Raw genomic sequence first — 27,933 nt, forward strand, 5'->3', positions numbered from 1 at the left:
AAAGATAATTATGGTAAAATGTGAGCATTAGGGATTGAATACACTGCATATAGTTACCTTTTTCAGCCATTTCTAGAGTTAGAATTTGTGTAGTTGTAGAGGTCTGTCACATCTAATTACTATGGAAATATATTCTAGCAATGTTGAATGATTATTATAGCCTTGTAGAATAATCCTGTCTCATTTGCTTACTATGAAATCTAATCTAAATGGCACTTATAAATTTATCTGTTGTTTAGGTTGGAAGAGGGAAGGAAGAGGTGACAGCTTTCAGCAGAAGCTTGGAAGTGGGAATTTAATAATGATCATCCTCGCAATCTAAAGGGGCTCTTGACAAGTAAAGGAGGAGGTGGGAGCCTAACTTTGTGTTAGAGGGCAAGTGAGACAAATGCAGAACATATCCATGATTTTGTGGTGTTGAAAGAATATGTCTGGACTGTGAGATAAAGATTGTTACATTTGATGCCTCTGCTATTATTTGGAGTTGTGGTTTTCTTAATTTTAGTGAGCCTTCTTATGACAGTGTTACCTTGTTTCACAGCTGAATAGGAGCTATCCCTAGAGCATGTTTCTCTGAGTTTTTAAGTTCTGCCAGCTGCCTTCAGTATCACTTCTAAAATGCTACTGCATATTTGTTATATGTTAGTGGTGGCCACCAGTGGCTCATACACAACTGTAAACAATACTTGGCTTTTCTTATCTGCCTCAGTGGCCACAGAACTTGATTTCTTGTCAACCCTCCTACTCAAAGTGTACTGTAAGTTTGCACGGTGCAGAGAAGGTTGGAGTTGCAGTACTGTTGTAAATGCTGACACTCCTGTTGTTTGGAGTCTGTTTGGTCAATTAGTTTTCTGAGCACCAGCTAGTACTAGCATGTGTCTGGGACTTAACTGGTCAATGCAGATTGAACCCATTGACAGGGAAACAAGTAAGTTAAGAATATCTTCTATGAATGTGGGACTCTATTTGAATATTACTATTTGTTTGGATAACTGTAGCAAAGGCAATGACTCCTTTTCTGTGCCTTTTACGTGGTGGTTGCAACCTCATTTTCTGAACTTACCATCTTTGTGCCTGTCTTTCCAGGTCATCTACTGAGATATCTTTTGGGTTAAATCAGAATTGTCATGTATCAAACAGGGAGTCATTTACACGCACAGTTAGGTATCATGCAGGAGCCTTTTGAAGCCACTGTAACAAGCTTGGAGCTGTAATTTCTGCAAGGTGATAGTTAAATAGGTATCCTGCAGGCTGCTATTCTCCTTGTGATTTATGTAAATGCCTTTACTGGTACAATGGAGCCGTAAGTCCTGCCTTTAAACATTCCAAAGAAGTTACTGGATCCTTTTAGTGATCCATAATGCCAAAGATCTGACGTTGCTGACGTATAATCAAGTACTGACCAAGATGATAAATTATTGCTGAAATGGCTGAATGAGCTTTTTATGTTGCTATTGATCATGGATCTTAGTGAGCTTCCAAAATAAAGTATTTATAATATACTGTCAGGTTGGTTTGGATGTTGTCTTTGGGACTAGCCAGTGAAAGTTCTGATACTCTGAAAGTCTTGATTCAAATGTATCCTTCTAGAAATTGCTAGTTACTTTAGATGTCTAAATCGATCTGCAAAGGATGAATATTCACATCCTGAAGAATGACTTTCCACTAGAGTGTTAAGCTTTCAAAATAACCAGCCAGTTGTAAAACCATGATTGCCTGTAGTGAGCAAGACTTGGAGTGATAACCTGCTCTGTGTAACTAAAAACTTGGTAGTCATCTCTCTCCTTTCTGGCCAGTGTCCATACTATTTTCTTGTAGCTATTTATACAACAGGGATGTGTGAGGCAAGGTACGCTATGTGCTTCCCCAATGACTGTACAATAAGAGTTTCTGCTTTCTGAACAATCTGTAATTACATGGTGATTTTTCTTTCAGAAGAATAATGATCTGAAATTAGAATTTGGACTATGTCCTCTTCTGAGGTTTTAATTGCAGTCTGATGTATGATTTGGAAAAATAACTTGCCAGTTTTAGTACCTTTCACAAAAGGTCTTGTTGTTGCTTAGGAACCAACATAAAGTCCATGAAAAGTACTATCCACATTAGATGGTAAAAGGGTTTCATCTGAAACATACATCTCCTGAAGCAGAATAGGTATGTCAGTGCTTGTAAGACATCATCAAGAGCTATGGAGATATGCAAACTTCTGCAGTATTGATAAGAATATATTTTACTGCCTGTCTACCTCAAAGTTTCCTTAGAACACCATAAGCTCTAATTAACTCAAAACTAACCAGAAAATGAGTTGTGGATAGACAATTAAAATTTCTCTCTAACACACTTTTTATCAGACTTCCTTGTTATGACTATGGCAAAGCAGACCTATATGAGAAGGGTTTTCTGTATGTAGCTACTATTGGTTTGCTATTACTACTGAGTGGGTGGTTTTGTTTTTAATTTGGCAGATAGAAGGCAGCGCTCTCTGCCATAATTATGTCTCTGCTGTAGTACTTTTATTGCTAGCAAATACTTTGACCAACTTAAGCAAAAAGTTAGTTGACACAGAAGGGACCACTCTAAGAAATGTAAATTAAATTTTTGACTTTTTTTCTGGCTATAAATACCAAGTATTCTATCAAATTATGTAAATTAATCCTGAAGAAAATTTATCTGGGTATTTGAAAAAACAAGACTAAGAAAGAATGCATGGCTATTCTCAAACCATTCTTCCTGCAAATGACTTTATTAATCAGAAATAGTTATTAACTAAGATGCAGTAGCTTAAAGAAAGATAACACTTTTCCACAGCAAGCATCAACTGAGAGAGAGCAAGCTATGATAGGATAAACAAATTCTCTGGGTCAGTTCCAGACTTGTTCTACCTGATGACCTTTTTTTAACCTCACTCATAATCCATTTTTTCCCTGCTGTGACAACGATGCTTGTAAATGTCGGTTTGTCCAAATTCACTCACTTGCCGACTAATTCTACATTGCTATACATCATCAACAGTTGGCAGTGTCCGCTCCATGCTATGTATTCTACCTTAACTTTGTCATGATACACATCTTTGCATGAAATGTAGTGAATGGAACAAAATCCACTTTAGAGTAGACAGAATGAAATCAGAGACCACAGAAACACTGAACAGGTTTGGTTTTTTAAGCAGTGGAGCCTGTATGTATAAAACCTAAAAAGGTTTAGTATTTCTTGGTGTAATATAAACAGTTTGAAAGGCTGAATGAAATGAACGCTTTCTAAGGATGACTATTCTGCAAGAACGTTGTACCATTTTTTTTAAAAGAAACTTTGTAGAATACTTACAAAATATATAACATGTTATTGTTATTTTAATACCAAGAATTTGGTTTGACCTGCAGATTTTCTACTAAAAAAAAAAATCTCTATTTAGATAGTGACAACATATAATTTACACAAAGTTAATTACAGTAACTCAGATCAAAGTAGCTCTAGAAGGCATACTTCCCACTCAAAACCAAAATAAACATTTCTGTAATGTCCTACTCACACTGTTTGAAGAAAAATGCTAGAATATGAATTAAAAATTTACCTGTGTCCTCTTCTTACTTCTTGATTTTTACTGGTGAAGAGTGCTATCTTTGTTACTGATGTGCTCCTTTTAAAGATCTGAATAGGTTTTCTGGTGATCACTCTCTGTGGCATCTTTTATGCAGGTGCTTCTTGTTGCTAAGAGATCAGTTGCTTAGAGATGGAAGTTTGTGTTTTGTAATAGATCAGGGGCCATCGCTATTGAAAAGAAAATTCTGTAATTTTACCTCTACAGCTTAACGTATCTGCTGCAAAATAGCTAATGATAGAGATACACATGCCTAATACTGATTAGAATTGTAACTGGAGAGTAAAATAGAAAAGTAAACAAAGTTTATAATTAGGTTTGGCTCTGAATATCAAGGAAAGAGATTTGTCATTTAACTGGAGGTGCAACTAGCAGAAATTATATGAATTCTTTGCCTAGCATATCTAAATGTATTTTTAATTTCCAACAGAAAGGAATAAAAGTCCAAAAGTTTTATTCTAAAATTGGAATGCACAAAGTTGTCGATAACCTTTTGTAAGATACAATCCTGCACTGACATTGGAAAGGTCTTACTGAGTATCCTGTATATTTTTATATATACTGTTTCCTTTATATTCCCAAATGGTTTGAGAATTCTTCAGAATTACTGTACAAACTAAAGGCTGGTTTCTCTGCTTTGTGATGCTTCTCTTTTTGCTGTAGCCTTGGGCAACTTGAACAAACTTAACTTAGGAAAATCCAAATGTTTTCAAGAACTGCATTAAGCAATTACAGGAAACATTAAAATAATGACCAAAGATCTATAGGAAAAGGTGATAATGTTCTTAAAAGATGAGACTAACACAGAAGTATGAATAAGGTACACTTGTGCCTGTTACTTGTTGTTTTGAAACACCAAGAGAAGTCCGAATTTTCTCAATTTCTGCTATGGGAAATCCTTAGCTGACTCAGCTGCCCCCTCTATAAATTTACCCCTGTGAGTCCAAATAGACTGTTTTGTGAAATAGATCAAAATAATCTTTTTTTACTTAGTGCTCTCAAGTTTAGAAATCCAGTCACTTAAGTCTGTTTTCAGCAAGGCTGTGTTATGTCCTCTGGCAGTAAGACACTATGCATCCTTGTCTTTCACTGTCACGCCACAAATGTAAAAGATTCCCATAAAATGTTTTCATTCTTCTTTTTCTGAACTCACTCAAGGCTTTAGCATTAGCATTTAAAAGGAATAAATAAAACAAATTAGAGCACTTTTAATAAGAAAACCCATCTAATGGGTAAAAGGGTCTTACATCTAACAGACTATGATCTCACTTGCAACAAAAGGTATTTAAGAGTTACATACAATAGTTCTAGTGATGGAATATTTTTAACTTGGGGAAGGATGGAAGAGGCCTAGAATTTTATTGAATGTGAAATCTCTTTTGAGAAGCCTTTCTTAAAGTAAGTAAATAAATAAATAATGCAGACAGTTTGGGGAGAATAACGACTGAATTCATGCGGAAATGCTTTTGGCATTACTGCAACCTCATTGAAGATACTCAGCTTACGCAACCAGAAGCCAACATAATTTCAATCTGAGAACTGAAGTCTTGTTCTTCTTCCATGTGCACACACTCTTCCATATATATTTATTATGCAGAGACTTGTTTACAGCATAAGCAGAAATGGGCAGAACTGGAGTGAACAATTCTATTGTCCTCTATTTAGAGCTGGTCACGATAATGGTTAAAACCTGTTGCATAGTATCTGATGTTCTGAAAGTGTTAAAATTACTTTGTTTTATTTCAATGAGATGATAGCTGTTTTTAATTTTTAAGCCTACCTAAAAATTTTGGGGGAAGTCATGCATTAATATTTTTTGTTTTAACAAGCCGGCTGTATGTTTTTACTGCTTGTAGACTAGGGATATTTACATTCTGGAGGAGCTGGATTTTGAGGCTGGTTTTGGTCCGTCTCACGGTATGTTTCTTATAGATTGTTAATGTGGAAAAACTAATATGAATGATCAGTTCTGAAGTAGATGGATAATTGTTTCATGGATACCAAATTAAGAAAGCTTTATGTAGCAGTTTAGGAAAGGTAGCATAGAAAGTTTCTAGCTCTTTCCCATGATTTGAAACTGGTTTACTGCATTTAGTGTTGCTTTGGTTTCAGCTGCTGAGTAGAATAACAGCTTGTGTTGAACTTTGCTTGCTAGTTTTCTCGTTCTGTTTTTCTTAGGGTTCCCCACGTATTTTATCAAAAGCCAAGCTCAGTATTTGTTACCACTGCAAACATGTCATTGCTTTTCTGTTCTGCCTAGGATATAAAGGGAAGTTATGATACCTCAAACTCTTGTGTGGTTGCAGCTGTCACTCGCTGACTTTGGAGATGGTGTACTGTTTTATAGGTGTTAGGTCATGCTGTAGTATTAGAGAGTAACACAGCTATTGGAAAAAAGCTCTGGGAGGCATTACTTTCATTATTGCTGAATTGCAATTAAAACAAATATTAGCTTAATTTGGAAGCACGTATACCCTTAGATATCTTTTATTATACATGCAAATGCTAAGAATAAACTACTTAACTACTCATACTATTTTTAAAAGCCTCAGAATGAGGAGTTTGGTAAAATAAGAAGTTAATATAAGGAATGTGAAACCAATACAATTTCTTTCTTTGTCAGCATGTGTTGCTTGAGGTTTGGGGGAGTCCAAGAATGATCTGACCAGTTTCCTACACAAACACTTTTTGATTCCTTGGTCCATGATCATTTATTTAATCAAAAGTACTGATTTCTAAAAATGAAAAATCTGGTAAAGTTTTTGTTGTGGCTCCTTCTTCTGTCAGTGCTATGTATCTACTTAAAGAATTTCTGCATAAGTTGTAATTCAGGGACAAGAAGCCAGTAGAATTGGTCATGAAGAAGTCACAAAAGGGGTTAAATAATGTGAAAATACTTGTTTATAGTTAAACTAGGTTTTGTCAAGACTGACTTCTGTGGGATATATCTTTAAATCAAATATTATTTCCATATACCAGAGAAAATGTATTTAAGTTCTTTCATGCCAAAGAATTCCCGGAACTTTGTGTAATGCAACCAGAATGATTGGACTTGTTGTTCACTACAAAGATCCATGGTTGAATACTACAAATTCTTCAGAGCCTGAGTAGGCATTCACTGAATTAACAAAGTTCTTTTTTATACCATTAAAAATAAGCCAGTTTTTTTTTCCTAAATATTTTACAATAGACTTTTGAGGAAAAAGGATGCAAAATGCTCTTCGAAGTTGAGCAGGAAGGGTACACAATCCCATAGGAACCCTGTGGCTCATGTGATAAAATTGATTAGAATTCTGCTTTAGTAATAAGGGCTTGAATCTCATCTAGTAACTATGTAGAAAGAAAATAACTTCAATTAAATCAGTGGAAATGAAATCACTAATATAAGAATCAGTATTGTGAAACTAGTAGGATGGGATCAGTCTCAGATCTTAATTCTTTTTATGTCCTGATGGTTTCACTGCAGTCATTAGGGTATGAGATAAATGCTCACTGTACGCCAAGGATGGATAGCCACTGGTAAATCTGTCCCTAATATACTCCGTGTTGTTTTAGGGTAAAAGGAAATGAAGACGTCTCTATCAGCATAGATTGTCAGCACAAGGTCATGCTAAAGATCCATCTAGCTCGGTGCTCCATCTCAGATATTGGCCAAAACCAGATGCCAAGTGGAGAGTATAAGCATTGGGCAAATATATATACTTTCCTCTCCCTGCCTTCCCTCCACTATTTAAGGATAAAGGAATTTAAAGTGACAGCCTTAGCCATCCCTATGCTTGCAGTAATGGCTACCTGTCTTTTCTAGGAACTTCAAGAAAGACATTGTAGTAATTTAACCAGGCATTTTACTCCTACCTTTTCTCTTAACTTCCTATATGTACTATTTTCCTGTTATCCTAAACAAGGCAGTTATCGAGTACTAAGAGAGGTGAGACTACTGCAAGTATCTGTATTCAAATACTTCCTGTGGTACTTTATAGTTTAGAAGTGTGTATCAGCCATGGGAATAGCTAATGTTAAGACTGTCAAGTTCTCTCACTGGCGAGCAAAATTGTTCAACAAAACATACACTGGATATGTCAAAGCTTATAATTCCCTTAAAATTGTATTGGGTGAACTGCTTGCAATTTTTCTTTGTTTTGATTCTGTTTCAGTCCACTGTTAAAGTAATAAGTACTAGTAAAGTGCAAAGTACAGCAGAATGTTTGCAGGCAATCTGCTTTAAGCCATTGTCTTCCATTTCCAGCCAAGACTTGCAGCGCTGCCTTGGTAGGTGCCTGAGTGCTGCTTCTAAGCAGCTCCTTCATTTGGCTGGCATCCACTGCACTATGAAACCTGTTTATATCTCTTCCATCAGCATTTCTGTGAGTTACTCTTTCATCCTTTTACAATAACATATCTATTCATTGCCATAAATTCACCCTTTCAAAGAACAGTATGTACATATGCAGGTGTATTTTGAGGGAGTTAGTAGCACACAATATTGGAAATCACTCATTTCACATTTTGTGCATGATTTTTTTTCTTATGCAGTGTCTTGGAAGGAGCTGGCCTGTTTTGGCTGTTCTAACATTATACTCAGTGCAGAGATGATCTCCTTTTTTGCCTCCCCAGCAAAGTTTTCAATGCAAATTAGAGTTTGGCTTCTCTAGCTAATGCCATTTTAAAAAAGATCACCTAAGGACTCTTGTATCATGGGATTGGCTGAAATCCATTTATACTGCCCACAGTTTTTCTTTTATGCCTAGCTTTAGAAGATCTATATCGCTTGCAGTTCTAACACCAGGCTGATTTGGCAATTCTGTTTCTCAGATCTTCACAATTTGCTTTCTACGGTATCTTCCAAAACCCCCAAACTTTAGAGGGTGTTGGAAAGTGTTCTATGAAGATGTTCAACATCTAGAGTGTCATGGTGGTCTGTTTTGTTTCAGTAAAGTACATTAGCTGTTATTCTGGATGTTGGATGCAAGGAAATTAATTTTATTTATATATTTGGAGGTTTTCATTTATTTTTTTAGTGCTGGGTGAACAGAGTAATAATGGCAGAAAATACTCGTACTTTAAAGCAAAATGTAGTTGTGTAGGGAATTCCATTTCTCCCAGTAAACTCAAATCCCTAGCTGGGGCTCTGCTGAAAAGAATTAAGGTCTCTGAATCCAGGCTTGTTTGTGTGGTAGTTTACTATAGATCAGGAAATTATATCACTTCAACCCACAAGGTGAATTCCTGGGAAGGAGAGCAGGTGCTATGGTGGGAAGGCAGAACAGTTCCTCTTGTTTTGTCAAACTTGATCAAAATCAAACCATCAGCTTTAATGTTGACGGAGAAATTCTACTGGAAAATACTCTTGATGGAATTTCTCTGCCTGGCTTACTAAACTAGCTGTGAGTCACCTGTAATCACCTCCTATCTGGCCTTCTGGGCAAATTCGCTTTTTGGTAGGAATGCAGAAAGTGAACTTTTTATAGAATTTAATTAAGAAAATAATCACAGGTGGGTAACTTTGACTTGTCATTTGGTCTATTTCAACTGGACACAATGGATTTGTTGTGTGTGGTGATTGCTAGCCAGGTTTATACAATCTGCCAATTGCAGTAAAATAAAAGTACTCTACCTTGTAAATTAGACTAACAAAGAACAGGCTAGATGCATGCCATAAGCCACTTGTTTCTGCTCTTTCCATGGAGGTCTAGTTATTTGCATAACATCTAAGCCAAAACTGCTTTCTGCCTTTTATGTTTCTACTTTGCATTTAAATGGGTTAGAAAAAAGCCCAGATCAGCCAAAAAACTCAGATAATATGCATCTTTGTGTGTCTTCCCTTGTAAAATAATAAATAATAGAAGAAACAATCCTAATTTTCTCTGCAGCCCCCCAGGTATTCTGCATTGACTATGGCATGGAAAGACCACCATACTGGAACAAGGCGGCAATCCAGAATCCGTTCCCTTTCGCTCCCTGATGTGATGAAGTCGCTCTGTACAGTGGTGGGTTCTGTGAAGTGAACACTTCTCCATGTTAAATCATCCTAGAGTGGCCAACTTTTTTTCTCAGATAACTGCCCCTGCGTTAAGCAGGAAGCTGGGCTAGAGGACCTCCTGAGGTCCCTTTCAACCTTAATTTTTCTGTGATCCTATTCATCTGATATCTTTCTGGCAGCATATCTGCTTTTCTGGTCCCAGTCCAACCTGTCCCAACCTTATACCAGTGGCTTGGAAATGGAGGGTTTTTTAGATCACATTTTTCTGTCATCTATAATTCAGGACTCTACTTAGTAAAGAATTCTGACTACCATCTCCTCCTCCTTCCTCTTTAATTGGCAAAGAGAAAATTTCTGCATAAGCTTGCTGTAACACTGCTGTGCGTAGCAGCTACTTGTGGTGGCTGCTACTCTGTTAATATATTACACATAAAAATCAAAATATCTGTGTGTTCAGTGCAGTGTTCTTAAGTAGGCCTTTCACATGCTTCCACTAGCTACAGGATGTTTCCCCAGAATCTCTGCTTGCTGAAAATTCTTTAGAAATGTTTAAAGAGTACAAAAAGAAAAAAAAGCTTTGAGAGAAGCTCATTACACTGTTAGGTACAAAACAGTCAGTAAGTGCCTCTCAAAATCCTTTCTGCCTATACTGCCTTGAGATAGGTACAAGTCTTCAGAGATTATCACCTTTGGGGACTTGGGGTTTGGTATTTATGTTTTTGTTGAGGGTTTTTTTTGTTGCTTCTGTTGTTGACAGAAAGAGCTTTATAAAAGAAGTTCTATATGGGCTTGAACACTCAAGAAGATCTCTTCAGTAGTTTCTTTTATCTGGAACAGATGCAGGAAAAACTGTAAGTGGTATGGCTAAATGCAGCTTCTTTAGGAGCCATTTGTGTACATGTGTTTTTATTTTCTTAAAAACAGGTCTCACTTGGTGTTTGTGTGCTCTGTGCTTCATTACAACCTTTCTTTCCCTGAATACGTACCTGTGTAGCTGAAAAGGAGCAAGTGGGCTAGTTTAGCTTTTCTTTTGAGGGTCATTTTCACCCCAAACCTGTATCAGCTTAAAGGAGCAGTTGCACACACCACACTGTGGTTCTGGTGAATAGATATTTTAGTTACTGATAAAAAAATATGTAATTCACTGTGGCATTGTATTAATATCAGAATGTTAACGGTTACTTGAGAATTGTCTACCTCAACCTCTACTGCATGAACTGATTGCTATTTTGGACTGTACTTGGGAATATTTTGACTAGATTTTGGAAAATATTTAAATATCTAACAGTCCTTCTGTGAAGGAACTAGTGATGGTATTCATTGATTAAGTCTTACAGAAAGACTTGTAAAGAAAAACTGGCTCTTTGGTTGGTAGTAGTTGTCTGTAGGAGGTGGTGATTGTCAGGCCTCCAAAACCACAAAAACCTTTCTGAAGCTACAGTATAACAATAAGGAGGTGGTGGGCTGTTTACCCAGTATTTGATCAGGGCAAGATGCTAGTCCATATAAAAATACCGGATTCTGACCTATGAAGATTGTATTGGTGTATTGTTTGACGATTAGATTAATGGATTCTTTTGTCTTTTGTTTGATGAATGAGGAGATAATTTTGACATTTCTTCTAACTTTCAAGAGCTTGACTTATTGGTAACTTTCAATGGTATTTTGTTATATTCCTCGTGCTTATCGCAGTTAACAGCAAAATAGCTTTTTCTTAACGCTAAGCATATGTTGTAGTTTAGAAAAGGCCAAAAAATTAATGGAAAGCTTTTGAGGAGAAATGGTATGGCAGGAAAGAGGGAGGGGATGGATAATTGAAAGATTGTGTATTCATATGTAATTACACTACTATGGTGCCCATCTACCATTTTTAAAGCTTTTTGCTGCAGCACTCACACAAAACATATGACTGAAGGATGTGGTAAAAACTCTTTCTGTGCTAAGGCATACGTAGGGTACAATGCTGTTGGCTCTGTAGTTATAGTTTTCCCTATATTGAATATAAAAGGCTATATACTTAGAGGAGCACTAAAAAGACAGTGAGGTTCCACTCAAAACAATGGGATTTTCATCCTAACTTCAGTGGCAATAGGATAAGGTGTCCTTTAAAGTACGTGGAGAGATGATAAGGTAAGGTTCCAGGGAATAGATTTTGAAGTTTGATTGTTAAGGCTTGACTTATCTCTGCCTATTTTTTACCACAAAATCTTCTCTCAAAGAAATCAAGCATATGCTAGTGGTGTGTATTAATAACTTATCCGTCATACTAATTCATGGTTATCTAGAAAACAATTTCACTTATCTGCCATGTTTTCCAAATATATCTAATAAGGTGGTTATTCTTTTTTTTAATGATCAAAGGGGTCCTAGGGCTGAATGAATGTATTGGGCTTTGAGATCCTTGAAGAAAAAAGAAAGAAAAAGAAAAAAAGGAGTATTGCAGGGTTATATTGCTGTTGCCTTTTGAAATAGGCATTAGCTGTTATTCAGCACTGTTCTTGTCTATTAGGAGGATTTAAACCTTGTAATAAAATTAAGCTGTATTTTCTTGGTGACTCCCCCCAAAATCACTCTTCTCATTCTCTCCACATCAGATTGGTAGAACAGCATTAAAAAACTCCTAATGAAAGTCAAAATGGAAAGAGCTACCAATATGGATATTTTTCTCCTATTAGTCTGCCTGCATAAATTCAGATCTTCAGATTATGGTAGACTACGCTTGTTAATTCAAGAAGTACTACTGATTTTTGAAGATGGGTACAGTGTGTTCTTGTCAGAGGCAGAAGCAGCTGTAATGAAGTATTACAGGAACAGGTCACGGAGGTGCTATCTAAAACTAACTCTGTATTATGTATCTGAGCATCTACAGTTTCAGCTTGTTAGCTGTTCAACTTGTTTACATGTTTTTTTTCTTCTCCTGAATTGGTATTGCAGCTGGCGAGAAAAAGGAAGAGGTGTGTGAAGTCTTTTGTCCTTGATGTACAGGAACTAGTGAGGACTATCTCAGATCTTCTCTCTTTGTCCATGGGTATAAGACTAATTTAAGATGCAGCTCTTTCAGGTGTGGGGAAAGGTGCTTTGAGAGACAATCTATTCCCTTGTCATGGAAAAATGTGCAGGCTATTCAGAGTAGTTTAGGATGAGTCTTCAGATTGCTACAGACTTCTTTGACAGCTAAATACTCTCCCCCCCCCCCTTTTTTTTTTTGAGTAAGCTCTGCTGCCACAGTTGAGTGTCTGCAAGTCATTGCAGTCATCACATAAGAATGCTGCACAAAAAAGTGATACAGAACTTGTACTTGAATGTGCAGCTACAGAGGCAGAGTACGTTCTAATGAACTTTTAAACCACTTCCCCCATTTTTTTCCATTTTAATTTCTTTGAAGGAATATGCATGCTATACAAGTATTTATTATTGTTTATAAGAACCTGATTTACTCAGGATTTTATCACACTGATTCAATGTTAATATTATCTACTTTACATTGTAACTGCTTGAATGCCTGAGCAGTTCATGCCAGTAAATTAATTTCCTCTTTTGCACAACATGAGGTTTAAAATAATTCTTCATCAGAGTTGGAAAATGTAAGAGTTGAAAAATCTTTTATTAGAACTTTTATTTCTTATAGTCAACTTTTTCATTTATAAAATGGTATGCATGTATGTGAGAACATATATGATTAAAAGCTCATCTGTGTTACATTAGTATAACTAAACATATATATGTGGGCCCACTGCAACGGCTTCAGCCTCCTTTTCTGTAATATGTAGTTTGAGTATATTTTTCTCAACCTGTTGGCAGAGTTCAGGTTCTTCTGTCTTTCTTTGAGGGGAAGTTCACAGAGATAATACATGGTGCTGCTAGGTATCTCTTTCTTCCATTGTTAAGATTTTTCTTTACTTCTGGAGCTTGTCTGTTGCTGCTTACCTCTTCGAAAGTTTAAATTGCTAAGCACTGTTTTTGTTGCTCTAATTATTCCTGCTTGATGGACTTGTGAACAAACCTCCTCCTTTCCCTAACTCCTATCAGTTTATCCTATAGAGAACTAAGGAAGGTTGGGAGTATCTGCCTCTGAGCTTTCTTTGCACTGTAATTCCAGTTTCTTGGCCTGTTTTTAAAGGGGAAAGATAGGATTGCAGTCTTGAAGGAATACTGAGGTGTAGTTTCTTGCTGTTTGGCCAGATAATCACTGTGTATTGGCCAGGTACTGGCATTACCGTCCTACTCCTTGGGATCATTCCAGGTATGGTAGGAGGCAATGGGTCCCCTAAGGCCACTTTTAGAAAAATGTTCCAGTATCCACTTAATTTTCCCAAGCAAATTTCTGTTATTTGGCCATTATAGTGGGAACAGGAGTCCACTGTACTTCTGTTGTATCACATAGAATTCTTTCTAATGGTCACTTGGATATATTGTGGGATGTTTCCAGCATTTTTTTAACAAATAGGGATGCTTTCCACCAAAAGTTCAAAACAAAAATGTTAAACTTTTGCTAAAAGGGCAGTATAGCCAAACCTCCAGTGCATATAATCCCAGCCAGTCAAAGCAGTCATTATAAGAGTGCTTACAGAACAGAACATTTTCAGTGCTGAAGGTGCTGCAGGCATTTCCTCAGTAGAATTAAAACACTCAATACTCAAGTTTAGCTTGGAAAGAACGTATGCAATAATCAAATGAAAATGCTTCTAACCACTTCTAGTTGTTCTGAATCCTCTAAACTGCTTCTTCAAGTGTTGTTGGTTATTTTGCTAATGGTACCAATTTCTCTGTCAAGACAGCCTTGGTTGCACAAGCTCTGAAGTGGACAGGGTTCAGAGAAGCCTCTCTGCACCTGCTTTCTAACCATCGTACTGCTTGAAGGCATAGCAGGTTTGCAAAAGCATTTTCTGTGCACAGGACTTAGTGCTTGTATAAGAGGATTTTTCAGTAAGTGTTTTTTTACTGTTATATAAATTTGACTGTACATCAGTCCAAGTTATGAAGTATTTTGTGACAGATTAGCTTCTCATAAAATGCTGTTTTGGCAAATACAAGAAGCAAATGTTTTGAAATGGTCTATGGAGAAAAAAATACCGTAATAGTTAATGAATCCAACTTAAAGCTGTGTAGAATTTCAGATTGAAAATACTCCTTTAAAATAATTCCCTCTGTGTTGAAATACGTTGTCCTAAGCTTCTGTATTACCTTCACCGTGTAAAGGCTGAAAGTCAGTTTTGTAGAAACACACATGTTGTATGTTTAGGCCCTCTCATGTAAGTGTTTGATGGAATATTACAACTTCATGCTATACAGCACAGTGCAATAGCTGTAATTTTCTGCAGAAGCAGCTGCTGGCAAAACCAAAATAGTTACATGTGATTATGTGCCAAAACAACCAAAATTGCCCTTTGGTTGTGAGCACAGAATTAATGAGCTCTGAGGGGATAATCTAGCATGTGACACAGAATATATCCCAAATGCTGTGATCTGTAAAAAAATTATTTTTTACTTTAAAGTTATATGAGGTAAGTATGCTTAATCTGGGTCCTCTCTGATAAGCTATGAAATGCAAACAAAGCAGAATTTATCATAGCCTGCACAGGTAAGACTTCTGAATCGTGTAATCACGTTTATCGGCTAGCCCTACAATGAAATGTTAACTTATCCATTACAAAATTGCTCACAATTACTGGTGTGTGTACACAAGTAAAATGCAGTATGTTTTCTAAAAACCTAGTTATAACAAGCTAAACTCGAATTGAAGAAGCAGTGCTGAAATTTATTCCCCTGAAGAGACATGTTTGCTGAAGATTATGTCTAAGAAACATAATGGAAACAGCGTAAAATCCTCTCTACAGACTCAGTGTTTGCTGGAATCCAGTCAATTTTAATACCTGAAACACTCAGGATTATTAGCAGTTCTAAACGAAGCTTTTGTAAATAGTCTCACAACATCACTACCGCAGTGCAGTACTCCACAGTAATACTTAAGCTAACTCTGAAGGAAATACCTTGGCGGCTGCTAGCAGAATGGCCATGTTATTTTGGTGCTCTGACTGTCATAAATCACTCTGCTTCTTAATAAATGTTCTCAGATGGAAGTTTCTCTGCTGTGATTGGATGACTGAAACGCCTGGCTTTGCTATTCAAGATGAAATGGCTGGTATATATAATAAAGAGGAAATCTCCTGGCCCATATTTTTCTTAATGATTTAGATTATATTTTTAGGCTCAGGAGATGCCAGGTCTAGTAGATCTTCTATAAAAACAAAGTAAATAATTGATCAAGGGCTTGAGAGATAAGCAGTAAAAATCAGGTTAGAGTGTTCTAGATTATGAATGTTCTTTTTAAATGAATAACCAAACCAGTCATTGTGGCTTTGCTTCGTATAAAAATTGGTATGTTCAGTAATCCTCATCTCTGCTTGCCAGCGGACTCCCTACATACCTGGAATAGACGCTGATCTAATTCTATAAGACATAAATGATAATTACTCATGTATAAAAGCATTAATTTTAAAATTAATGTCTAAATAGACAAACCAGGCAGCTTTTCATAGTCAGTTAGCTATGCAAAAACACTCATCAGCCTCCAAATTGTATAAAAAAAAAAAAAAAAGTAGTAAAAAAAAAAAAAAATCCCGGGATTAGCCCACAATCAGGCTGCATCTGATCTCTGCTGGAAGAGTAATGTATTGTGGTGAATCACTCTAGAACTGTCAATTTTTTTAATTTTAAGTAGCTGATTTGGCTGGAGAGATGCTACGGTTCTTCCTCACTGCTAAACTTCCTTTACCCAGTAACTTAAGTACTGATATCCAGCTTTCCTGCCTGAAGGAACTGTGTAATCATGTTTAATTGCATTGATATTAAACCTATCCTAACATTACTTGTAAAATCTGCATCTACATACAGATATGAAATACACTAAATTTTGTGCTCATTTCTGTTACAGAGGAAAGCCTAAAACTTTTTTAAGGAAATGCAGTGATTTTCTTCTTTTTTCCTACCTTAATCTGTGCGTGTAAGAAGTGACAAGTAGGACATAATCCAAAACTGAGTAAAAAATAAAAATAGAAAACACAATCAGTTCTGTTACATGAAAACAGAAGTCAATATCTGGTAGAAGTTGAACTCCCATTTTACTTTTTTAATCATATTTATCCATCCATATAGGGAGAGATGGGAAGCTTTTTTGTCCTATGGGCAGTTGAGTCTATTCTGAATCAAGATAATGGTCTGTCCATTGATATAATTTGGAGTTGAATCATAACCGAGAGTGCAAATGAATGACAATGTACAATACATTAAGCAAAACTTCCTCCTTGTTCTCCCTGGTTATAGATATCTGGTCTGGTTTCCTAACAGTCATTTTCATTGTCACAGATGAACTCTTAAACTCTTCTCTTAGTATAGCCAACAAATAACTGCAGGGTTCTAAAAAGAAAGTTTCTGTCTGAATAGGCAGTTCAGATTGCTTTCTTTATAAAGTGCAGGATACAAATACAAGGCCCTGGGTCAGTGTCAGTACTGTTTTTCTGTATTCTTGATAATGCTGCTTTGATAAGACAAAGTCAGTATCACATCCTGTAGACATATTTTGTTTGAACAAACAAGAAAAACAAAAAAGCAGAGGGGGGCATGCTCGTATTAAAGAAGATTTTATTGAAATATGTGCATAAACTAGCTTAAGCAGGAACAATGCAAAATTTTCAGTGACAGTGCAAAAATAACCACACAATAATAAAACTGGGGGAACAAAGGAAACAAATAGAAGGGATGAATGTCCTGGGCACTTCTTGTTTGTGATGCAATTTCTTTTTCTTTCTTCAAGAAAAAAAAAACCCTTGATGAAAGGCAAGCTTGGGAAATTAAAAAGTGTGTTTCTGAGAGAAAGATAATTTTTCTTTAGGTCTATTTGTCCTTGTTGACACAAAGATCCAAATCTTGATTTAGAAGTAAGAACAAAAGTGGAAAGAGTGTGCAATTGTATACCATAGTGACAAAAACTGTCGAAGAAAAAGCAAGTTACCGATATGTTTCTGAGAATCATGAGCTTACTGTGCAGTGATCTCCACTAAAGTATTTCCTGAATGACCTACTAATTGGCTGTTACATTAGAAAATATAATGGTAGTACATAGGTAGAAATCAACGTAAATTGTGTTGCTGTGCCAGTTGCCTTTACCTGTAATTAAATCCTTAGTTTATAATTTTTTCTTAAAATTTAAATACATCCATTTTACATCTTGGTTGTTGAGATGCTGAACTAAGACTGGCAACTTTACTTAGCTCTCTGGTTCCTCTTTTAAGGAAACACTGAATAGCATAGTATAGGTTACATAGCAAAAAATGTTAGCTTAAGGCTAAAAGACCTTATAGTAAAAAAGGCTGCAGGAAAGTTTGAGCTCAGCTGCCCAAATATTCTGTTGCTGTTGTCTGTAATATAAAATGTACCTGCCAATACAACCTCTTACTGTGATCAAGAATATTGTTAGATCTGATTATTACTCCCAACCTCTGCCTTATAAGAGGACCTCTGCACCTGCAGAAGGTGTAGATGCTCAGCACCTATGAGACTGCAGTCTGATAGCATCCAGTCTGTCATGCACATTCAAAAGTCTGATAAAATTACTCTTTTCTTAAAAGTCTTTCTGACTTGATCTACTTGTTTAGAAAATTACTAATTTTTTGAGTCATGATTTGTGGCATTTCTTATCCTTTTGTGGTATCTTCAGATCTTTTAATGTGAAGACAAGGAACGTAAATTCAGACAGTGCAATCTGAGGGGGTTCTTCCCAGACATGGAATGTGCCAAATTGCTTGCTTGTTGATGTGGGCTGTAGCTATAATGCCTGTAAAGGAACTAAGTATTCTGCCAGAGTGCCCCCTCCATCCTGTATTCCCAGAACAATTTGAATGTTGTGTCATAGCCCTGTGCCATTTTGAGATCTGCACAGACTTGCACATTTTCTATTCTGCAGATTAAGACATACAGAGCTTTGAAACCAGGGTGTTTGGGGGAAGGGGAGGCAATGTGCCCCTTCTTCCCCCTGGAAAAACCTCAGTGCCTTCCACACTTTCTCCCTAAATAAGGCAAAATATTCAAAATACAGTTTTATGTGTGTACATTCTATTATTGAGTTGTATGAGCAGCTTTCCTGAAAATTGTGCATCTAGATAATTTATATAAACCCCCCTACTTTAAATTTAAGGTCTAAGCTAATAATATAAAACTAATATATAAGGACTCCATCTCTTGCTTCTTTGCTTGGTTCCTATTTCTGTTGTGTGATGACTTGAGAAGAGATTATAAAATCTTTGAAATAGAGACAATCTTTAAGGAAATGTGTCTGAATAAGGTCTATCTTAGTATCCCACTTTCCCTGAGTGGTAATACTGATAAGGATGTGATTCATTTTCCTGAACTTCAGACGTGTATGTCTAAACCTGTCTTCTGGACTTGCTTTGTTAGCAGTAGTGGAAAAACAGTCATTTCTAGGATGTGATTCATCTTGTTCTCAGGTAGAATTCTGTGTGGTCACTTAGTTTCTATGCCTGTCTGTAAGAGGCACTGAGGTGTCATGGATAAGTTTGTTTAAGGTTCATCTTTAGTTAATCCAGTGTATGTGATTTTTATCCTGATTATGGGTAAACAGGTAGTTGGTAATTATTTGGTTACTGATGGAAGCTATAACTCTTCTAACTGAAGAAGATCCAATTCTAGATTATTGGTAGACTTTAAAGATGTAAATGGCACATTAAATTGCTTTAATATAGTTGTTTTTAATGTCATTCTAATGCATGATTTTGCTGCTATTTTTAATATGGTCTTTCAGTTACCTTTCAATTATCCCTCTGTATCTTTAAAATGACGATGTGTTTTACTATCAGGACCTCAAAGAATATGTTCTGTGGTTTTGACTTGAGTTGATATATAGTGCCTATAATAATCTACCTAATACGGCTAGCAGTTCTCTTTTTCTCATGATGTTCTGAGATCACATTGCCATCTTCTCCATTTATAAATTACCCCAGTGCAGTTGGTGCATTTCTTTTGCAGCTGTCTTTGTGGCTATTATTGTGTTCAGTTTTCTGAAAGTCCTAGATACCTGTAGTAAATTCGTTATTTGAAGTTTCTTCTGTATGATTTGTTAAACAGATGATATAGTGCTATTTCTTTCTCTTGGCTTTATAAATAGTCTTATGATGTATATTTATGTGTATAGTGATATATCTAATATGTTGAAAGTCCTCAAATAGGCAAAAATAGTTTTAATGCCCTGTGGATCACAAGGGTAAATAAAATGAATGACAGAATGTTGAGGGGAAACAAGCTGGAATGCTGTTTGTATTCAATACTTTGATTGAAAATTACCAAGACATACAGATAGCTTTAATCAGCTCTGTCTTAGATTGCACTATATGCAATACTAGCTGTAAGAGGGATGGATGCAACGTACACCCGATATAATGTGGAGAGAAGGAGAAATTTCTGAAGTGGAGAGGCAACCTTAATGCTGCTCTACTTTATATCCAGCTATTTTTCTTCTTCCAGTCTGGTATCCTTGGGCCACAGACACATCCACACTTTCTCCTTGGGCGGAATCTTGGAAAGTGGATGATGTAAGAGAGTTCCCATGGTATACAAACTCCAAATTTTTCCTGTGTTGTTGGAATACCTTTACCAAAAAATGTTTGGTTGTTTTGTGTGCTACTTTCAATATAGAGACTATTTAGATTTGATAATTTGTTTGATAATGAATATTCAGTATTTAATTCCTGGCTGGGGTTTGGGGTGGCTGAGGAGTTTCCTCTTCTTCCTTTGATTCCTTACTAAACTGCAGGATCCTTTGCAAAAAGCAAGGACTATTTTTCAGGGGTAGCTATCTGTGGATTTCTCCAGTTCTATTCATTGTTTTGAGATTCCAATGGTGTTAGAAAGACCTGATAGATCTGTCGAGCCACTTATCATTTGTCATGTGTTTTGAGCAGTTGCTTTTATTCCCGTAGTTTAAATTATGAATGGTTGGTTGTAGTCATGGTGTTTGAATTGTTCTGTTTGACTTTGCTCCTTAAGTCATCTTTCTCTGTGATTCAGCTTTTATTTTTTTCGAACCTATGTGTTGGAGGAATCCTGAGCAGTTTTCTGGGAAAATAGTCTTTAGCTGCCAGTGCCCTAATGATGCATCTCTAAGGCATCTTCCTTCAAGATTATTGAACGTTCATTCAAAGACGATGAAACATTCTGCTGATGCCATTGAATAGTACGCTTTGTGCTGCACTACTTGCAGATATTTATGGGTTTTATTTTGAATTTTAAACACCAGCTTGACTTACCTAGTAAGAATTTTTTTTCATTGGTTCTTAATTTATGATTTATCATTAAGACTGGATATTGCAAAATAACAGCTGGTACATCCTTTGCTCTGCGTAAATTTATTTATTCTTGCAACTCTGTATTAAGTAGGAATTTTCTGAAATTAGAGGTACTACTTAAGGTATATGTTGCTGATTCCTTAAGGAGCTTTATGTCCTTGTGCCACTGAAATACATAATGGAAGGTTAAAGGGCTTGGGGTATAGCTCCAGCTTTTTCAGATAGTGATTTGTTAAGCATTATCTAGCAATTCTAAGTCTTTTCATGCAGAATATTTGTCTGTAAAATATTGCTTGAAAGGATGTTATCCTATCTAATTAAATATTCCTATCATTAATTTCACTTATTCCAATACTGTTAAATCTGTAAATCTTTTTTTAATTGGCTGCTGTTTTGGTGGTAATATATATTTGTTTAGGGCCCATCCATTTGCTGGAACTGAATTAATGATTGTCTTCCTGCCAAAGTATAGCAATAAAAAAATAATTCCACACACCTTTCTTCCTATTAATACCTTTCACCCCAGGTTGATATACAAAAGTAATTGCATTAACCTTTCTCCAGTATTCTATAGGAGTATCCGAGGCTTCTTCCATAAAAACTCCCACCTCCTCTGATACAAAATGATCAGAATTATACTATTTTCTGTATATTTTATTTTCCTCTAGTTCTTAAAGATACTTTTTTCTTTTCTTGAAAAGCAAGCCTGTGTATCAAATATGCTATAATCTGTGTGGAATGTATGTGCAGAAATGGAGTGGGTTGCATTCTGGTGTCTGTCACTGGTACAAGCCTGAAGTAATTCTGTGGGGTGAGGTTAATCATGGAGCTTAGTGTAGTCTGAATCACTAAGTCTGCTATTGTGGCTGACCTACAGTTATTGCAAAGACATTTCAAACCTACGTATTCCATTTTTTCCGAACATGAATAGACTAGGACCTAATACGAATTTCAAAATCAAGCCTTTCTTTTTGCATGTGGTCAGAAGCCTTTTAACATTTTAAAGCTAAGTCTTTGCTGTAGAAACAATGTTGGTTTCAGTGCCAATATTGAATTGCAACTGTGATTTGGATGGAGGAACTCTGCAGCTGCTTGGCTGCTAGTCTGTCACGTGGTTGAGCAGTGGTAACAGAGACTGAAGAGAAAGGGCATTTACAGCTCTTACTGTGGCTTGCCTTCCTGACTATATCCACGCTGAACATATAGTTGCAACAGTTACCAGTATCAACTGTTGCAAAGGAAAGCACAAGAAACCTACTGAAAAGCATTAACTGTTCATCAATTTGAGAGTCCAAAGAATGATCTTCCCCTTCTACTTTGTAGGTTTGGAGAGTAGAGTAGATTTGGAATCCTAAAACAAATATATTAAACCTCTGTCATATTTCCTGAGAAGGGGTTCAATAAAATCTGTCAGTTATCATGGGAGGTTATGAAAGCTTTATAAAACCTTTTTTCACTTTAACTAGTTCAGGAAAAGAGATTACCCTATTTCTGATAGCAGTCATAAAGATTATAATCTGTATAATCTTTTAATGGCATCATCAGAAGAAGTTTGGTTATCTTAGAAGAGCGTCATCCTCAGCAACTCAGTCCATCTTTCAGCATTAGTTATCCAAGTGAAAATAACATGCCAGTCTCAAGTGTGCTTTATCACTGGGACAGCTGCCTAAATAGATGAGATTTCAGTAATGACAATTTTTGCATCAGTGGGAGCATTAGTTAAGTGTGACACCATCTGAATACATTCTCAGCCTCAGAATAATCAAGTGATATCCTTTATTATACACATAGTGTGTAATTTGGATACAAAAATACCTCTCATGGTAAAGCTATGTTTTATCTCCTAACAATTTATTTCAACTGTATGACTAAGCTGGAATTGTGAAAAGCATAAACGTGATGTCGTATCTGCAGTTTGCATATTTATATTGATAGTTTCTTTCTAGTTCCCATATAACTTGGGCAGATTTACATCATCTTTGTATGCCATGCTTCACTGCATGTCAGTTGTGATGCACATTTGTGTTAGGACATGCTTTAGAGAAACAAATTCTGAAATGCCAGGAAATAATCGAAGTGCTACTTCCTGGCATTCTGCCTACCTGAAAAAAACCTGATGGGTATATGGGATAACAGTTTTCTCACATTGGTTTAGATTGCTACTGAGCATATTTTTTCTGTCCTTTTGGTAAGAAAATAGGAGTAAGGTTTCCAGAACTTATCAGCAGCATTCTCAAGTCTGCATTCTGCTTTGCTGATCACCAGTCTGCCATTGGGACGTTTGATTTTCATCATGGAGAAGGAACAGAGCCATCAAGCATGAAGCTGCATTGCAGTTGATGACAAGTGCTGTACGGATGGACCAAAATTTCAGGCGTGTTATATAGGGACAAGAGATCTAGAAGGAGACATGGGATTATAGGGTGGTAGCAGAGGATGAAAGGATATGGAGACATTTGGATGTAGTGCTGGTTATATGGGATGGGGAAAGACTGAGTAGAAAGCTGGGAAAGGCATATCAACAGCCCAGTAAGACAGCTGCTTCTGCCACTGGAGTAGCTAATAGGACTTTCTAAGCAGTCTAAGCTTGGGAACCCCTTTGCCACAAAACTGCTGTCAATTGATTCCTGACTTTCAAAAATAGGGCAATTTCTTGACAGAGGTGAAACTCTGTGTCCTAGCAAACTAAGCACAGCACTGCACAGACGGCCATATAATCTGTGGTATAGGTAGCAGCTTTGGAGCAATTAACAGCCTGGGAAAGAATCCTGCAACTCTGCCAACTAAGCAGGTTCCGTACCACAGCCTTGGATAGGATGTTCACAGTGATCCGATGGCCCATTTCTTTTTTAATGAACAATGTTCAATTTCTTTTTGATTGTAATGCAGAGAAAATCCTGCAAGATTAGACAGATGGGGAAACAAGAGTGCTGTGTTGCTTGTTCTTCTCCAAATGGTAGCTCATTATTATTATACTCTTTTTACTCAATCATTATGCTCTGAAATGGACAATAAAGATGAAGAATTGCTGTTTGTTATGCTATATGGTCTCTGGAGTGCAGTTCTATTTATGTTCTCAGAAAGAAATCTTCAGTTTGCTGTTATGATAGATACTTACTAGTTTTATTATATCTATGAAATTATAAACTAAGCTTGCTTAAGATATAATTTCTTCTGGGAATTTCTATGCAAGGTCATATTTCTTTTTTTTTCCTTTGCAAGGTTAATACTAAAAGCAAAACTCATATATGCACTTCTATGATAAGCTAGGATATCAACTGCAGAGTAAACAATTATTCTTGTAATCTTCGTTAGCATCAGAAAGGCTATGCACATCTAAGTAGAACTTTGTGATAGCTTCAGAATAGTCTGCCAAGGCCTCAGAAGTGATTTTTCAGGAGTTTTTTACATATTTGGTTTTGTTGTTGTTCCTTAGAATGTCAATATTTTGCTAGTGGAACACATTCTAAGGCTGTTCATTGTGCAAAGAGATATGTACATCTGTGTGATGTTAGTAGTCTTTCATAAAATGGATTATCTGCAATAATAGGGTAAAGAGCTCAAGCAGTACTTTAAACTTCAGTGAGATTCTTTTTTGGTGAACATTTCGTTGGAGGCTAGTAGTGGGAATATAAATAGAATCAGATAATGAAGTTACAGTTCTGTCAATGTTTGGTGTGGTGTTTTGGTTTTGTTTTTTTTTTAAGAGCCAAATGAAGTTTTAAATAGTGTACATAAATATTCTCTATTCTGAGAATACCAGTTGAGGCATTAGATTCCTGATCTTGTTTTGTAAAATATAGAAAGCTGAAAAACTTACTGTGATACAGCAGAAGTTGAGCAGAACAGAGGTGAGATAGTGTAACTGGTTCCTACACCATAAGGTAGGAAGTACTTGCACAACACAGTGAGACTTTTTTCTAAATCTGTCTGCCATACAGCATGAAAAAGGTATTTTGTATATACTTGCAATATGTATAAGCTATCAAAGAGATCCCCATGATCCTGTATTACAGCACACACAAGTAGACTTCTAAGATTGTGCAGTGATGGTACAGGACACCTGTTCAGAATTTTGAGAAAGAGATTAGTATTGTTGGAGCAGGTCCGGAGGAGGGCCACAAAAATGATCAGATGGATGGAACACCTCTCCTATGAGGAAAGGGTGAGAGTGTTGTGGTTGTTTAGCCTGGAGAAGAGAAGGCTCTGGGGAGACCTTATTGTGGCCTTTCAATACTTAAAGGGGGCTTATAAGAAAGGTGGGGACAGACTTTCTAGCAGGGCCTGTAGCGATAGGACAAGGGGTAATGGTTTTAAAATAAAAGAGGGTAGATTTAGACTAGATATAAGGAAATTTTTTATGATGAGGGTGGTGAAACACTGGAACAGGTTGCCCAGAGAGGTGGTAGATGCCCCATCCCTGGCAATGTTCAAGGTCAGGTTGGATGGGGCTCTGAGCAACCTGATCAAGTTGAAGATGTCCCTGCTCATTGCAGGGGGGGTTGGACTAGATAGCCTTTAAAGGTCCCTTCCAACTCAAACCCTTCTATGATTCTATGCTGGTAAGCCTTACACCTTTGGATGTATGATGATTTTCTTCTGTCTCATCTGTCATTACGGGATGAGAGGGAATGATGTTTGTCCCTTCTACTTTCACCCTGCTCTACCTAAACCCATCATGACAGTTTCAGAAGGAAAGAGTCTCCAATGTGATGCCTGAGGACACCAACGCTTTTTGCAGTAATTTTTTATTTCAGAAATGAGAACTTTAATATGATGGAGTTGTTTTCCTGTCTTGGCTTCTCTACTGTGTTTAACTGACTGCAGCAGAACTGCATGTATTGAATTCAAATTTGATTTGACCTAATAGTTCACCCTTCAGTGCACTGTGGGATTAGCATGAATTGCAGGTGGATGGCACAGTTAGAATGGAGACAGAATGTTGTACCTGGTCAGTTGCAGAGAACTGTCACTTTGACAAAGTTAGGATCAAGAATCCTCTCTTGCAGGAAACTTGGCATTCAAATGCTGTGAATTTCTTGAGATTGATTTGAGGTAGTAACAATGTAAGAAAGCACAACTCCTTTGTCCTTGAAATTAAAATGTCAGCTCTTTAAATAACTTTTCTAAAAAATGTTCTGAGTTTAGTAACTTTCATATTCTTCATGAAGTCTTCATATTCGGTCAAATTCTGCTGTTCTTTACACCAGTGAAATTCTGGATAATTCATCTTTTTATCTTTACTATGAATTAATTGGGAGCAAAATTTGTTATATTGAAGATATCCCATGTCACAGAAGGGATGGCAGGAATAATTTGGGAAAAGTCTGTGCTTGAACATCTAAAGCAACAGGTAAAGTGTTATTGGTGAATGACATATAATGTCGTTAAAAGAGCAAAGTGCTTCTGTGAGCTGCAGAATGACAGTATATGTATAAAGGAGGGATTTTTACTCTGCGGTGTCATTTACTGCTTGCATCACAGCTTTGGGGAGTGAAGTTAACGAGAATCTGGATACCTGCTATAAGTCATGTGCAATTTGAGTCGTTTAGGAGTATGCCGTGACTGCAGGCAGAGGCAGCTAAACGCTGCCCCAGACATTCCCCCCGGCAATGACTAACAGCAGCTTCCCCGTCCTGCCCGGCTTTGCTGGGAGGGGGCGACGTGCCCCCGGGGTGCCAAGTCCAGGTGTGAGAGCGGGGAGGAGGCGGCCGAGCCGCCCGGGCCGCGGGCCCTGTGCTCGGCGGCGCTCCCGCCCCTCGCCCCCAGCCCCTGCCTCGTCTCTTCCCCCGTCCCTCCGCTCCGGCGGCTCCCGGCCCGCCGCCACTCCCCTCCGCCCAGCCAGCGTCCCACGGAGCCGGGGGGCCATAAATCCCTCCCCGCCGGCGGCGGCTCGCCCGTCCGCAGCCACCCCGCGGCGATGGAGGCGGCGGGCGGCCGGGCGCTGCGGTGCCTGCTGGCCGCCGTGGGGCTGCTCTCGGCGCTCAGCGCCGCCGGGACGCTCTTCCTCCTGGCGCAGTGGCGGGAGCTGGGCGCGGCGCTGCGGGAGCTGGAGGCGGCGCGGCCCGCCGCGGACAACGGCTCCCTGCGGGACCTGCTGGGCGCCGCCGGCCCCGGCCAGGCGTCCCCCGCGGCCGCCCGCAGCAAGCGGAGCCGCCGCGGGGAGCGCGCCCGCGGACACGTGCGCGCCGAGAACGAGGAGATGCTCATGATGATGACCTACTCCATGGTGCCGGTAGGGCGGAGGCGCCCGTCCCGGCGGGGCTGGGGGGCGGGCACCCGCCTGTGGCTGCCCTCCGTGGGGCCCTGCCCACGAAGGGCTCCCGCCGGGCCGCCCGCCGGCGGTCTCCCGGTGGCCCGCGCAGGCCCGCGGCCCGGGCGGGAGGGTGGGGACCCGGCAACGACGGCGTTGGCCCCTGGGGGCTAGGGGCCTTGGGGATGGTCGAGCCGAGGCTCGTCCCAGCTTCGGCCTCTTGAGTCCGCTAGGTGTGTGATGCTGACGTTTTCGTTTGCGTTGCCAGGTCTGGCCCACCCTTGCTGCTGCAGGGTTTATGTTGTGCAAAAATACCTTCTTGATGCTTTGAGGGTATAGCGTCGAAGAAACAGTAGTTGTCTACTGTCGTCTGTAAATGCTGAGGTCTTAGAGTTGATGGGCTGTATAGCTTGGAGGTTATGATTAAACTTCTAAAATGATAGTACATAGACAAACGCAGAGAAGTTGTTTGTTAGTAGCGTGGATTTGATAAAACTTCAAAAATTTAGTTGCAATAAAAAGTCAGCCTTCCAGTTTCCAAGGTTTCAGATTTTTAAATCTCTGCACCACTACCAGAACCCCTCATGTGTTTTCTGCTGTTCAGCATCTCAGGGTGAGGTGCTGGCCATTACTTTACCATCACGTTTCTTTGAAATTGATCGTGCCCTTTCAGTAAGTGTTAAATTTAAGGTAGTATTTGATGGATCAGAAGAGGAAAACTGTATGTCCTTTCTCTGGCAAAACT

General features: G+C 38.0%; 1 protein-coding gene across 6 annotated transcripts in view; it reads left to right on the forward strand.

Moving 5' to 3' along the window:
• The window catches only part of GLDN (gliomedin), a 126,474-nt gene that overhangs the window by 76,597 nt on the left and 21,944 nt on the right, over positions 1-27,933 (forward strand). For 2 of the 6 annotated variants that reach the window (XM_050903390.1, XM_050903389.1), the window contains 2 exons: positions 9,469-9,585; positions 10,336-10,429. The exons of 1 other annotated variant lie outside the window; for it this stretch is intronic. Coding sequence is in view for 2 of the 5 variants with exons in the window: in XM_050903387.1 (XP_050759344.1) it covers positions 26,856-27,170 (315 nt within the window). In the remaining 3 variants the exon portion in view is untranslated. Of the gene's footprint in view, positions 1-254; positions 350-9,468; positions 9,586-10,335; positions 10,430-26,855; positions 27,171-27,933 lie in introns of those variants that run through there. 3 more of the 6 variants (XM_050903392.1, XM_050903387.1, XM_050903388.1) reach the window with 3 other exon arrangements.

Source organism: Gymnogyps californianus, chromosome 11 (assembly GCF_018139145.2).
Source record: "Gymnogyps californianus isolate 813 chromosome 11, ASM1813914v2, whole genome shotgun sequence".
Lineage (NCBI taxonomy): Eukaryota > Metazoa > Chordata > Aves > Accipitriformes > Cathartidae > Gymnogyps > Gymnogyps californianus.